This window comes from Penicillium chrysogenum (genome assembly GCF_028827035.1).
Source record: "Penicillium chrysogenum strain IBT 35668 chromosome Unknown utg000004l_segment0_segment0, whole genome shotgun sequence".
NCBI lineage: Eukaryota > Fungi > Ascomycota > Eurotiomycetes > Eurotiales > Aspergillaceae > Penicillium > Penicillium chrysogenum.
This window is the reverse complement of record NW_026622752.1, coordinates 6,217,824-6,230,597: the sequence shown is the minus strand read 5'-3', so window position 1 is coordinate 6,230,597 and position 12,774 is coordinate 6,217,824. Positions and strand designations below refer to the sequence as shown.

The 12,774-nt window shown below is 48.0% G+C and overlaps 6 protein-coding genes across 6 annotated transcripts; 3 read left to right on the top strand and 3 right to left on the bottom strand.

Annotated features, from left to right (window-relative positions):
- Nucleotides 1–396: 396 nt before the first annotated feature.
- On the bottom strand, nt 397–2,045 carry fpaI (putative methionine aminopeptidase, type I; the record flags this gene model as incomplete). The annotated part of the gene is given in 6 exon segments (XM_056714072.1): nt 397–524; nt 604–1,150; nt 1,218–1,531; nt 1,589–1,622; nt 1,681–1,919; nt 1,931–2,045. 6 exon segments carry the CDS (start codon nt 2,043–2,045, stop codon nt 397–399), a joined length of 1,377 nt encoding a protein of 458 aa, XP_056567787.1.
- A 106-nt stretch (nt 2,046–2,151) lies between these two features.
- On the bottom strand, nt 2,152–3,465 carry N7489_008321 (C-3 sterol dehydrogenase/C-4 decarboxylase; the record flags this gene model as incomplete). The annotated part of the gene is made up of 2 exons (XM_056714071.1): nt 2,152–2,814; nt 2,890–3,465. The coding sequence occupies 2 exons, from the start codon at nt 3,463–3,465 to the stop codon at nt 2,152–2,154; spliced, it is 1,239 nt and encodes a 412-aa protein (XP_056567786.1).
- A 762-nt stretch (nt 3,466–4,227) lies between these two features.
- Nucleotides 4,228–5,303, top strand: N7489_008320 (uncharacterized protein; the record flags this gene model as incomplete). Its single annotated transcript, XM_056714070.1, has 3 exons — nt 4,228–4,375; nt 4,435–4,951; nt 5,060–5,303. 3 exons carry the CDS (start codon nt 4,228–4,230, stop codon nt 5,301–5,303), a joined length of 909 nt encoding a protein of 302 aa, XP_056567785.1.
- Nucleotides 5,304–5,536: 233 nt separating this feature from the next.
- Nucleotides 5,537–7,315, bottom strand: N7489_008319 (ubiquitin-conjugating enzyme E2; the record flags this gene model as incomplete). Its single annotated transcript, XM_056714069.1, has 8 exons — nt 5,537–6,415; nt 6,474–6,642; nt 6,700–6,711; nt 6,771–6,867; nt 6,921–6,942; nt 7,023–7,117; nt 7,184–7,217; nt 7,283–7,315. The coding sequence occupies 8 exons, from the start codon at nt 7,313–7,315 to the stop codon at nt 5,537–5,539; spliced, it is 1,341 nt and encodes a 446-aa protein (XP_056567784.1).
- Nucleotides 7,316–8,362: 1,047 nt separating this feature from the next.
- Nucleotides 8,363–10,599, top strand: N7489_008318 (uncharacterized protein; the record flags this gene model as incomplete). Its single annotated transcript, XM_056714068.1, has 6 exons — nt 8,363–8,401; nt 8,467–8,491; nt 8,786–9,469; nt 9,520–9,746; nt 9,930–10,081; nt 10,131–10,599. 6 exons carry the CDS (start codon nt 8,363–8,365, stop codon nt 10,597–10,599), a joined length of 1,596 nt encoding a protein of 531 aa, XP_056567783.1.
- Nucleotides 10,600–12,181: 1,582 nt separating this feature from the next.
- On the top strand, nt 12,182–12,600 carry N7489_008317 (uncharacterized protein). Its single transcript, XM_056714067.1, has 2 exons — nt 12,182–12,318; nt 12,384–12,600. The coding sequence occupies exons 1-2, from the start codon at nt 12,194–12,196 to the stop codon at nt 12,421–12,423; spliced, it is 165 nt and encodes a 54-aa protein (XP_056567782.1). The 5' UTR covers nt 12,182–12,193; the 3' UTR covers nt 12,424–12,600.
- The last annotated feature ends 174 nt before the right edge of the window (nt 12,601–12,774 follow it).

Below are 12,774 nucleotides of genomic sequence, written 5' to 3'. Positions count from 1 at the left end.
TGTGATGGTTAAATGTTTATTTAGATTAAATAGGGTGTTACTTACATAGGTAGCATCGAACCCCGTTCTGACTAGAGAAAAAGAGAGGACGGTGCTGAAAATTGAAATTTAATATCATGTACGTAGTAAGAGGGTAGAAGGTAGAAGACACATCATTGTACTTTGTTATAGAGTAACGATAACATGTAGCGACATATTTCATGAGACATTTACTATGCAAGATGACGGATATGGGAGTGCATATGTAGATTGCCATCCATTTCTGCTTGTAAGGAAAGGTGAACATCGGAGACAACGCGAAAGACTAGATGGGGCACTGGTGAGTGCTGATATACCGGGCTTGGGGTTTTGCAACTCGGCAGTTCTTTTATGTCCGGGTTCCACTCACTTATAGCATTATCCATTTACTTTTCCATTCGCATCTCCGTTTACGACTTCCGGGATAGGTATTGGCCCTCCTGGAGAGTTCTCCAGTCTCGCCGTCAAAACCTCGACACCTGTTTCTGTAACAAGCATAGTATGTTCTATCGGTTTTTGGGTTAGTATGTTAAGCGATCCACAGGTCTTGAGCCAACAATAGGTCTTTGAAGGGTCTATACGCACCGAACTGTGCTGTCCGTTTCCCGTCCACTGTAACGTTTGTCCAATCATCTGGCCAATACACCTCTCGGTTGCCGCCTAAAGCCAGGATAGGCTCAATCGTAAACGTCATACCAGGCTTACATGTTCCCACGGCCTTGTTCTTCGCGTAGTGGGGGATCCAAGGAGGAGGGTGAAATTCCGAGTTGATACCGTGGCCACCCCAAGTTTTGATGACGACAAGGCCTCTAGAGGCTGCGTGCTTCTCAATAATCTTACCAAACTCTCGAATTGGGACACCTGGTTTGATTATCTCGATAGCCATGTCCAAAGCCTCCCGCGTTGTTTCAATAAGTCTGATCGAGTCCGGATCCGCTTTAGCCTTGTCACCGACATAGTAAGTTTCATTCACATCGGCATGATATCCACCATGGTACAGAGAGATATCAAGGTTAAGAATGTCCCCATCAAGAAGGACACGTTGGTCTGGGATTCCATGACATACAACCTCATTCGGAGATGTACACAACGACTTGGGAAAGTGGTTGTAGTTCAGTGGAGAAGGATATGACTGTCTCAAGGATTAGCGAATAACTTGGCGGTAATTAACACACGTGCGAAATTTCAACCCGACTCACTTCTCGCTCAACGCAAGCATTGTGGCAGATCTCATCCAGATAATCTGTGGTCGCGCCAGGATTTATAGCCGCAGCAGTGATGTCGAGGACTTCACGAGCCAGCCTGCACACCTTGCGCATCGCTTCCTGGCCCTTTGCATCCAAGAGGTCCCATTTTGACCTGCTCAAGCGCATCTCACGCTTTGGGATGCCAGTCACGGCCCAGTCGGGATGGTTGATTGTTTTGGGGACAGGTCGTCGCAGGGAGAGTGGATATACAGCTCTGACAGAACCAGTGTATGGGTATGCTGGAAAGGGGTCATAAACTTGGCTAGCTATATCGCAATTAGAGAATGAATCATTAGGGCATTCCACCTAGATGATGTGACTACCATTTTGTGTCTTGTGCACCATCTTGTGTGTGGTCTGGATATGATCAATGTTAGATTTCCAGTTAGAAGAATTTCGGTAGATTGTAACCCACCCAATTCCTCTTGAAGCAGTCTTGGTTGCAGAAGTAGCTACCTTTGACACCCAACTTCAAACATGTCGGGCATTGCAACGTCCCAGCTTCATTGTCGCAATCAGTCCCAGAACACTGTTTCCCAGAATCAGACATTCTCAATATAATTTGAAATATGAGCTCCGGTGAGATGTAGGGGAAATACAAGGATCGATCGTTAGAAATGAAATTTTGCGAAATGTCTTTGTCGGGTTGCAGCACTAGTACGTACATACAAGCCCCGATCCACATCCACGTGACCGTTTAACCACATTTTGGACAGAACCATGGCAAGTGTCCAGGCTCACCCACGGGTGGACCAACTTCAGAATGGCCCACTTTCGCATTAGATAACGAAGTCACGTGTATTCAAATGTTGTGTAAGATGTAATATATCTACTTAGGTATTAATACAGCATCGGATACCTTCTTCAATCATGATCTAGTTTCAAATTACAATGTCTTCTTTCCTGCGTCCGCTTGCTTTTGGGCAACGATGTATCCAACAGCACGGGCAATTCCTTCATCCAAGGGCACAACCGGCAAGTAAGCCAGGCGGCGCTTGGCCTTCTCGGTCGAGTAGTAGCGAGTCATGCATGAGTATCGCACTGTCCGGGCAGTGAGACGCGGAGTCTTGCCAAACAATCCCATGACAGTCTCAGCAATACCACCAACGGTCTCGAGGAGACCCTCAGGCAGAGCCCAGACTTGTTCCGGCTCAACGACACGGTTGATCAGAGCCCACATAGCACGAGTAACATCCCAGAAATAGACCGGGGAATCATTGGTGATATTGAAAGCCTCGCCGTCCACGCGCTCGTAGTCAAGGGGCCCGCCCTTGCCAGCCGCAACCAGGTCATAGCTCGCGAGAAGCCTGTGCGCAGCAAGCAGGTGGCCATAAGCCACATTGCCGACGTAGGTGAAATCGAACAGGTTGTCGTTCTCACCGAGCTGCATCCGTAGCACTCTGTCGGAGGCCTGGGATCCGTGCTCCAAGATCTTGTGTGTGACTGTTGTATCCTTCTCTCCGTGGATCCCGGCCGGGCGGATAGCGGCTGTCAACATCTCGTTGGGGGACTTCTTGTTGTACTTCAGGACGAGTTCCTCGGCATCGGCCTGGATAGACGCAAGGGGTCTGGTTAGTGATTGGTCCCGATTAAACTCGGATTAAAAAAGTTCATAGAAACTCACCTTGGTCTCGGAGTAATACTCCTTCTGCGCAGGACCCCGGATGTATGGCCATTCCTCATTGACATTCTTCAGATCACTTTGCGTGTCGTGAACCACGGAGCTGGAGCTAGTGTAGACAAACGCCTTGCACTTACCACCCCAATCGCCATGCTCGCCACCAGCGACCTCAAGGAGTGTCCGTGTTCCCTCCACATTAACCTTGTGCAACAAGGGCTTGTTGCCCTCAATCATAGATGGTGACGCAGTGTGAATAACAAGGTCGGGCTTAACGGCACGGAAAACCTCCAACATGGAGTCGACGGAGGTGATGTCGCCATCGTAATATTTGGCGCCGGGAAGACGGTTGTTGGTAGTGCGCAAGTCAACAACAGAGACAGTCGAGTGGTAATCCGGGTACCGCGATCCCAGAGTTGGGTACTCAAAGCGTGCGTCGCCGACGGGCTTCGGCAGGGCGTAGCTGGGGTCGGTCTCGGAGGGGAAATTCAGCAAGTGATCGACAATGTGCCACCCCAAGAAGCCGCAGCCTCCAACCACCAGAACATTGCCTAGCTCTAACGTACGCCTTTTTGCCGACATGATGTAAATTTTTTCCTGTAGGGAGATGGGGGATGGAAGTTGAGTGAAAAGGGGCCGGGGAAATTGGCGGAGATAATCAGGTGATCCGTGCAGGTTATCTCAAGCTTGGCACTCTTCTACTTCATACTATGTTTTACTTGTCTTCTTTGCAATGAGGCTAGGTCCGTGAGGCAATCGAATTGACGAGGGTTCGTCTTTGCTAAGCACTGGGACAATAAAACTTTGGCCCAAAGAAGCTACCGGTACAAAAGTCGACAACGATCGATATACAAAGGCTATATAATACTTGAATCCATTCACAAATTAAACGTTTTTGTGCCTTTTCTGCTGTCCACCCGACAAAGTGAGAAGGGGAACGAAATGTCTGTATAACCAGACATGTAAAAAGACTAGGTACATGAGGACATCTAACCACCAAAAAAGACCACCTGAGAAGGCCAAGAAGGTTATGGCCACATAAGGAGCTGACTATTCTTTTTTATATTCAAAATTCATCCAACAGACCCATTATGGAACGTTGAGAGGCACTGGAAGAGGCTGGGATTCCTCCAGATGTTCTCTACATGTGTGATGGCTCTTTCCTGAGGTCACGTCTCAGGTTGACTATGGAAGGAACGTCTCCAGGTCTGACTTCTGTACGCGGGACCTCCGAGTCCTCACTTAACGTTTACCTTCTTCGCTTGCCCCTTTGACTTCAATCCTTCTCTGTTCAAGTTCATCGGAATCATCAATCCTTCAAGATTCAATCACGATTCCTCCAATATGGATGGCCTCTGGAATGGACAATTTGCGTGGGATGGCACTGCTGGCACTATCAACACCGCCCCTCTCGCTCCGCCGGATGTCTATAAGGTCGACGAAACAGTCCCGACTGAGCCTTGGGATCCACGATTTGCATGGGATCGTACCCGTAGCACTACCCATACCGCCTCTCTCGCTCCCCCAATGTCTATGCGATGGACGAAACAGTTCCTACTGGAAATACTTCCATGTGTCTTGTCCAAAAACGGCTCGATGCTCTAACAGAGCAGCTTGAGAACCACGAGCTCAGACTAGATGACCTCGAAACGGAATCACTGCCTTCGAGAGATGACACCTTCAAAGTCCCAAACAAAAGGTCAAACCACAGCGGCCTTCTGACACAATCACAGAATCGTGTGGCCCAAGGGGCAAACATCTTGGCAGATATAAAAGTAATCGCCGACAGTCGGGATGACCGGAAGAAAATTCGGCGGTGGAAAGGCATTTTCAGAGATCATTATTCTGTGCCTTGGGATGAATGCCAAGTGCAAAATGGGTTGGCAAGGGTTGAAGCTGGCATGCTGGACATTTTCAATATCCGGGCAAATGTGCGCACACTTGCTAAGTGGCGGATGCCCAAGAATCGCCCCCGATGTCGACAAATTCAGAGGATTTGTGATTATTGGATTGACCTCTGGCGCCATGATCCCTTGATTTCTGTTCCGTCTGAGGTCTCACGTCAACTGTGGGCACTATATGATTCCTGATTGCTGTGAACGAGCTTGTTAGTAGGGTTATTCCCACTGTAACTGTGTACTTTAGCTAACCTGACACAGTCAACTCCTTTTATAAGGCGGTCCTTGGAGTATCCAAATCCCTCAACCACACCGGACTGTATGAATTTCGCGCGAGACATGGGTACAGTCAAATACGGCCACTTAATTCATTATATTCATTCTCGCTATGGAGCTGGGCCTGAGGTCATGTCGTCTTCCATTATTGTCTCATCCGCATGTTTATATGTACTTAGACATGAACTATATTTTATTACAAGAGGTTACAAATGTTCTTTTGGTGTATCTATGAATTATGTTTGATATCAATAAAGATTTTTCTGTGTTAAATGGCACTCGACGGCACGCGTCTCACAATCCCTGGTCTCTCTGCCATCTTGAAGGATATCACTCAAGCAAGGTAAGACATAGTGATGGCAGGAAAATGATACAGTTCAAGCGAAGCAAAGTTGATAATGGTAGCCGAATACTGTCATGTAGCCTGATTATGCCACATTTCATAGCAAAGATTGCGGGGAGGTGAGCTAGCTCACCCCTCAGGACTCCTCCAGGGATGATCGAAGCTTGCGCCTGTAGAGCCTCCGGTCTAGTTCCGAACCCCAGCACAGAGCGGCCGCCTCTGGGTTCACTGTCATGAGGGGGTTGTACGGGGGGTTGTCATCTTCCAGCGTGTTGATGATACCCTCGATGTGTTGGCCGATCTCTTCGGCATGCGAAGGAAGATACATCAACACACCGAGCTTGGAAACACGAATATGGTAGAGAGGTGACTCGACAAAGACCCGAGGTTGTTCCTCTGGATGTCGTGGACTGATGTAAATCTTAATCTTGATGATGCCACCTTCCAACTTGGACTCGTTGCGGCCAACGTAAGTGAGTCTCCAGATGAAGGGGTTGCCATCCACCAGTGACAAATCGATCACTTGGGGATAAGCCTTCAATTCCGCCGCAATCTGTTCATGCTGGCCCCTCAATTTAACTGCAATCCCGGCATCCTGATTGACCAGAGCAAGACCCTCGACGGGCCAGCTGTGTGTCTCTTCCATCAATCGGTCTCGAAGGGCCAACAGACGGGCTTGCAGGTCGATGTAGTTCCATTCTCCATCCATGACATTCCCATACCCTTCAAATGGCATTTGAAGGAAGGGCGTTCCTTGTCTGCGTGACTCGTCCGCGATACCTTTCTCGATAGCATTCTGGTAGAACTCAAAGTACCACAGGAACCGTCGCTTGCAAAAGTCGCGAAACTTGCTTTCAGTAAGCAATCCAGGTTCGGGTTCGAGTTCCTCATCACTATCTTCTTCCGCGCTGGATTCCTGACCGACCCTTGGCGCCGTTCGGCGGGGAGGGGACGAATTTTGGAAGGCTTGTTCAAGAGGTGTGATGACTGCTAGTCGTAGATTCTCATGACGGATCTAGTATAAATGTGAGCCAACATTGTCAAGTTTATTCTAGCAAGATTGCGATCTTTACCTTGGATTTGTAGATCTCCATGTTTTCCGTGTCGTTCGCCCTTTCGTTGTCCTCAAACCCTGGTTCCAGGGTATACGGGTTCGATGATAACAGGCTCTGAATCGACAGCATAACGGATTCGAGTCCCTGTGCAGGCGACCATTGCTCACCCCGAGAACCATGCCAAGTTCTGTTGTAAGGTTAGCGAGGCTCCATAAAAGCCATCCATATTGTAGGGCAATCTTACCCCAAGATTGACCTGGACAATGTCAGTATCGGCTTCTGCAGAAACCCAATAGTTCCCCGGGGCGCACTCACAAGCAGACCTTCCCATTGGCATATAGATTAGGACCAAAGCGAGTTCGGCCTTTGTTGGTTGTCCGGATCTTCACTACCGGGGGTTTTGCTGGGTAATCTATGCCGCTGTGATTTAGCAAGTGCCTTTTTCGAAAGAGAAGACCATCTTACCTGACGGGATTTTGATGGAGAACTGACGATTACAATTGGTTAGCCATACCTCGGTACTTCCATAGGCGTGCTCAGGCCAAGCCTTGGATAAGTAGATCGTACCTCGTAAAATCCCAGTTCGTATGGGGTGCCTGGAGGTCCAATAATGAGAGCCTGGATATCACGAATGTTGTTTTCTTCATAACGGACGGTGAAAGCTGTACCGAGGTCAGCATGTGGGTCCCCATAATTAATGAAGGTACCTAGGTAAGGAGATCTCATACCAAGCTGCTCGCTCCGCTCGACCTGTCTCAATTCCTGTAATGTAGAGATTAGTGATCCGGGGTAAATTTGGCCAAATAGACCATTGGAAAAGCACGTACACGAACGAGGCGCAGGGTGCACTGGTCACCCATCTTGCAACGTCTGGGGGTGAACTGGTCATGTGTCCGTGTATTTGTAGAGGGCGAAGGGTGCCTGGGTAAGCTTCAGGCTGAGTAAATTTCAGTCCAGGCTCAGACTCAGCGGCTCAAAGAAAACGTCTGTTGAGCGCTCAGTCCAACGCTCAGTCCAACGCTCAGTCCACGCTCAGTCCATACAAAGAACCCCTTTGCCACACAATCCTGTTTATTTACGAACTACTTTTTGATGACCATCATTTCTTACTGTAAGCCTACTTTTGAGCTGTACGATCTTCCGATCGCGTCCCCCTCTAAAAATATAACGCACTAGAGCACGATGACGTAAATTAGAACGGAGTTTATCTATCACAGGGCGGTGTAGGAGAAAAGTCTTTTCGGTCATATCAAATTACTGAATTATAACACTTACTTCCCTACCTAGGCAATCCAAGCCTCTAAGATAGCTTTCTCTGTTTTCTACCTCATTCTTTGTAATGGATATCCTTACAATATGGAAACGGAGTCACCTGACTTCATCGGTCCGGTAGCGGGAGTGAATCGCCAAGGAATCATCACATGGCCCCCCACGTGAGCATTTGCGGGGTTTTCTCATACATAGTCCAGGATTCTTTCCTGCTTCGGAGAGAGCTAAAAGCTCCACTTTAGTAGTCGACGTCGTGATACTCTTCTGTTTTGAAGCTTTCTAGTCAATGGGGCCTCTATAGAGCTTGCAAATCTAGCCCTCGGAACTTTTCCGATCTCTGTTATCTCAAAGATATATCGCTTGCAAATTTAACAGGTTTTGCTGCAAGCTGCAGGCTGCAATTCTGATCTTTGATCTTATCTCTGTTTTACCTCTCTTTTATATCCGTACTCAAGAAAAGGTCTCCTTTCTGCGAAGAATCTCGATCTCGAAATCCGCTGCTGCCATAAACTCTCTGGAAAAAGGATGCTTTTTGACATCATACCAGCTCTACGGCTCGGAGGGAAGCTGGGAAGCTGATCTCTGTGCGGCTTCACAGGATTTTGGTTGAATCTCTCGTTAATGCTTACTCCAAATGCATGTACAACAGCTGGTGGATCTTCTTCTACCAATGTGAGGTGAGTTGCATAGCCTGGATCTAGCCTTGGTCTCCGGGATCTGGATGCTGAGATGATAGTTGCAGTGTCAACACCAGGCGACCTACCTAGGTAGGTACATATGTAGTTCGACATCCTTTTTTCCATCTCCCATGACAGGTTCAACAATCATAGTACGGAACCGGACTTTGCAAAGAGTAGTCAACATCGCGTATCAACTGAATTTCTACATTTCCGGGCAGTCCCCTCTTCGACTCATTACTTCAGTCCCGAATAAGCTTGGAAGCTTTGTCATAGAACGCCACGGCGAACCCTCCTTACCAGTATCATTTCCCTACCTGGTGGACTAGGCACTTGAATCTCAACAGCCGTTGAGAAAAGCCGCTAATGAATTTACCCGTCTAGTTACCCGTCTAGCTTCGAGGCTGCCGAACGATCTCGAGGGCTTTCTGGCGTCGACGAAGGCGACGACAGCGGACCAGCCCGCGCCCCACCAAACCCTCTACTACCAACAACCTATAGTAGGGGATGACACAATGCTACAGCCCTCACCTACAAACCCGATCGTCACTCAGGCTACTTCTCACTCCCAGCATTCTGGCATGGAAACCGCGAGTGATTTGCTGGCCCGGCCATTGCCGATACTCACTCAAGAAATTGGGACCTACGACCCATCAAACTCTCGATCATCTATCTCAGCGAGATTGTTCCATGAATGGACGTCGTTTGAGGACGACGTTCGTCGAATAATTCAAAACGCTGATCTCAGTGGGCTTGTCCCGTGCACGGATGTCACTGCTGACACCTACGTGGTTGGAAGTGAACTTGGTCTCACCGGGCGGTTCGACAAGCATGTCTGCGACGCCGTCTCACTAGCGTGCAAGTCTGCCGGGCTCAATTTGCAATTCGGCGATCGTCAAGTCGCCCTTCCTCGGACCGACGTGATTCCTGACGTCGTTCTCCTTCAACCTGGTCAATATCGGAAGACCATTCTACCAATCGAGCCGAAGACATTCTGGACTGTCAGTCTCGATGACAACCAAATCGACGCGGGCTGGTCTAGTATTAGCCCACTGCAATGTGGCCTGGGTAACACGTCTGAATGTTTTGTCGAAGGCACACGACTAACAGATATCTAGGCCAGCTCGTTGAACAAATGAGAGACAACAACACAGTCTATGGTGTGTTATCCATGTATACGCATACCGTGTTTCTCAAGCGGGTCGAGGATTGCCGATTCCAGATGACGAAACCTATCCCGCAAGCTGCCACACAGCCATCCGTTAGGCAGTGTTTTATGGCGGCCGCTATCCTCGCCTCTGAGGACACGAAGTACCACGAGTCCCCCGACTTCGATCCAAAAATGGTACGGTAGGAAGCATTCTCCGCGCTTAGAATGTATACTAACAAAACTTTATGGATAGTTACAAAACCCCATACGGGCCTCCAAGCCTCGACACGCGATTCCCCCTACCGAGGCCACTCTACCCCTAACCCTTCCGCCGCGGATAATCAAATTCCTCTGCAGACATTTCACGTGACAACTCAGACAATACTCTTTGGCGGCCACGAGTCCGTTGCGATAGACTCCGTCGAGGTCATGAAGTCCGTCCGAGTTACTAAATATACGGCCATCTTCGAGGTCCTCTGGCATAGACAGCCCGCAGTGGCTAAGTGTTGGACGCCGTCCGACTTTCAAAGGTTTGCATTGACCAAAGTCTATTATTGAAAGCTATTGGCGAACTTCTAGGTATTGGAACGAGAGGAAGACCTACGAGCTTCTCCTCGAGAAGCGCCCTGGTGGGTATTCTTTTATCCCCTCTGTCTACGCCGCAGGAGTGATCCGCTGTTCGTCATTGTTCCCATATGGGTTCATACTAGTTCTGGCGAAGGTGAAGGGAGAGCCGCTGTATAGGAGATGGGCTGATTTATATGCCCATCAGAAAGAATTTGTCTATCAGCAGGTTTTAGCCGCCGTTAATGCTCTTCGGGCCGTCGGAATTGTCTGGGCGGACCCCGGTCCGCACAACGTTCTTTACCACCAGGATGACGCCGATCCTTCTGTGTCTATCATAGACTTCGAATGTATCGAGTTGTGTAACGGGGAAGCAGTTGTAGCCAAACCGGAGATGACGGCTATATTTGGACGTGAGGCAGTTCTGCAGAGAAATGACCGAAGATATTCCAGTACGCTAGGGGCCGGCGGACGAGGACAATGAGCCGGAGGACCACAGTGAAGGAATGTTTGCCCCATTCAAGGGAACTGTTGTGGGAGATGCAAGAAAAGATGATATTCGTGAGAGATAGCTAATGGCAATACATGATATGAAGGCGGTCAGGCCACCGTCCCTCGCTTCGAAGGCTTCGAAGGCCTACCCACGTCCTCGTTAGGTACATGGATAAATGAATATAACTAGTTTCCCGGAGTAACAAACGCCTTGTAATGAATGGCATTCTCCTTTTATAATCAATTCCTATATCGTCAGTTATAGTGATAGATCCGTCGTCGACACTCATGCCGTCTCACTGTCGACTCCGTCGGTTTAAGGGTAGGACTGCCATCGTTTGGGTGTTCCTCCTATCTCCATCGTCGTCAATGCCTGTATGAGTGTCGCTGTCATGTACGTCATTGGTCTCGGCTTTTATACTTGGTTTAGATAGCATGCGAGCGTCGTCGAACGCGGACCGTTTGTGCCATTCGTCCCTACTGTCAAGTCGCGAGATTATGGTAAACACTGCTGGCACAGTCCTCTAACCGTATTAGGGTAAGCCCTGCTTGGCAGACCATTTCCAATACGAGTGCCATTTACTATGATCCCCCATAGTAAAAGCTTCATTTTTCACCCTATTTCAGTTTAATAAAACCATCATTATGGACATCTGGAGGGATATCATTATGGGAATAAATATGGGGTCGAGTATGGGGCAAATCATGGAAGTAATACATATGTATGTGGCTAAGGTGGTTCAGGCGTTGTGTTTGTTTTTCTGTTCTTTCGTATTCCGATATTTTCAATGTTCTATCTTTTCTCTTCTATGACTTCAATGTTTTTTTAACTTACATTCCACAAATATGCATATATGTTCTGTTTTCTATTCCTTCTTCTTCTTGTTAACCCACGTCATTTTCCAGCCTCCCACTTTCCACTGTACGGGTAATCACATCAACACACTATATTACCTATAGCCCAATGTAATGATCAGTCTGATGAGATTCTTGAGGACTTCAGAAAGCACACTTGGGTACATGGACTATGTACATATGTAGATATTGTCTACATAATATGTACCTGTATTGAATCTTCCTGTTGTAGTAAATATTCCCAGTATTCCATGTCTTTGAGATCCAGATGTCCTTAAAAAGATATCAACATTTGAAACATCTAGACTTGACAGATATATGATATCAAAGGTTACAGACAGAATACATACGTAGCCCTAAATTAGACCTCTGATGCATTTAAGGTTGCATCTACATATGTATTACGACTAAAACACGAGACTTCCAGTAAATTAATACGAAAATAATTAGATATTCAAGCAGAATGTTCTATAAAAAGCACACTGATGGCACATAGGGGGCGATACGGAGTATGTTGTACACAGTAAGCTGTTGTCTACTCCATACATGCACTCAATACACAGTGCAATATTGATAATTGTCAGATACCCTAACTCAGTTCGATATGAATGAATTCAAGTATACTCCAGTAATGTGAAATATCCTAGTAATCCCCTAATATACCAGTAGAAATGGAAATTCTATATGGACCACGTGACCCAGGGTCCCGAACTAATTAGGGGGGGCAACAAATGCCCAAGCCATCTCCATCTCCATTCCTCCCCAGCCCACTTCTTTTCCCCTCGCCCTGGCACTTTATTCTTTCTTTTTCTTTTTCCCTATCTTGTATCTCGTTCTTGGAGTCCTGGAATTTGCCGTCGGTTGAGTTTGGGATGATTGTCGCCCGATAATCAGCGCCCTCTGTTGGTCTCACCTTGAAAGCTCCCCAATCCCCTCGAAAATCGGCCCCCGCGTCCTCTAGCCCGCGCGCTTTCAGACCCTTCGCCTCACAGCTACCTTCCTCTATACCCGCCTCCACAGTTCGATTCCCGTGATTTTGCGCGCGCCCTGTTCCCGTCACTACTACATCGGCCACCCCCGCGTGTCATTACATGGCGTGAGGGTGAGTACACTCTGGGGAACAACAGTGACCCCGGTTAAACCAGCCAAAGCATGGGATTCTAATTTAAGAATCAGACTCTCGACCGTACGCGCCCAGCCTACCTCCAATTTCCCGCCAATCTGTAACCGCGTTGCATCTTCGATTCAACACTTCCCGTAAATCCTGTTTACCACGTTACCTCGCCCGTCCCCTACTCTCTATTATTTGCAT

Coding starts and splice junctions, on each gene's coding strand:
- N7489_008317 (XM_056714067.1), top strand. CDS start 12,194: ATGCCCAAGCCATCTCCATCTCCATTCCTCCCCAGCCCACTTCTTTTC. Junction 12,319..12,383: donor TTGGAGTCCTGGAATTTGCC/GTCGGTTGAGTT, acceptor TCACCTTGAAAG/CTCCCCAATCCCCTCGAAAA.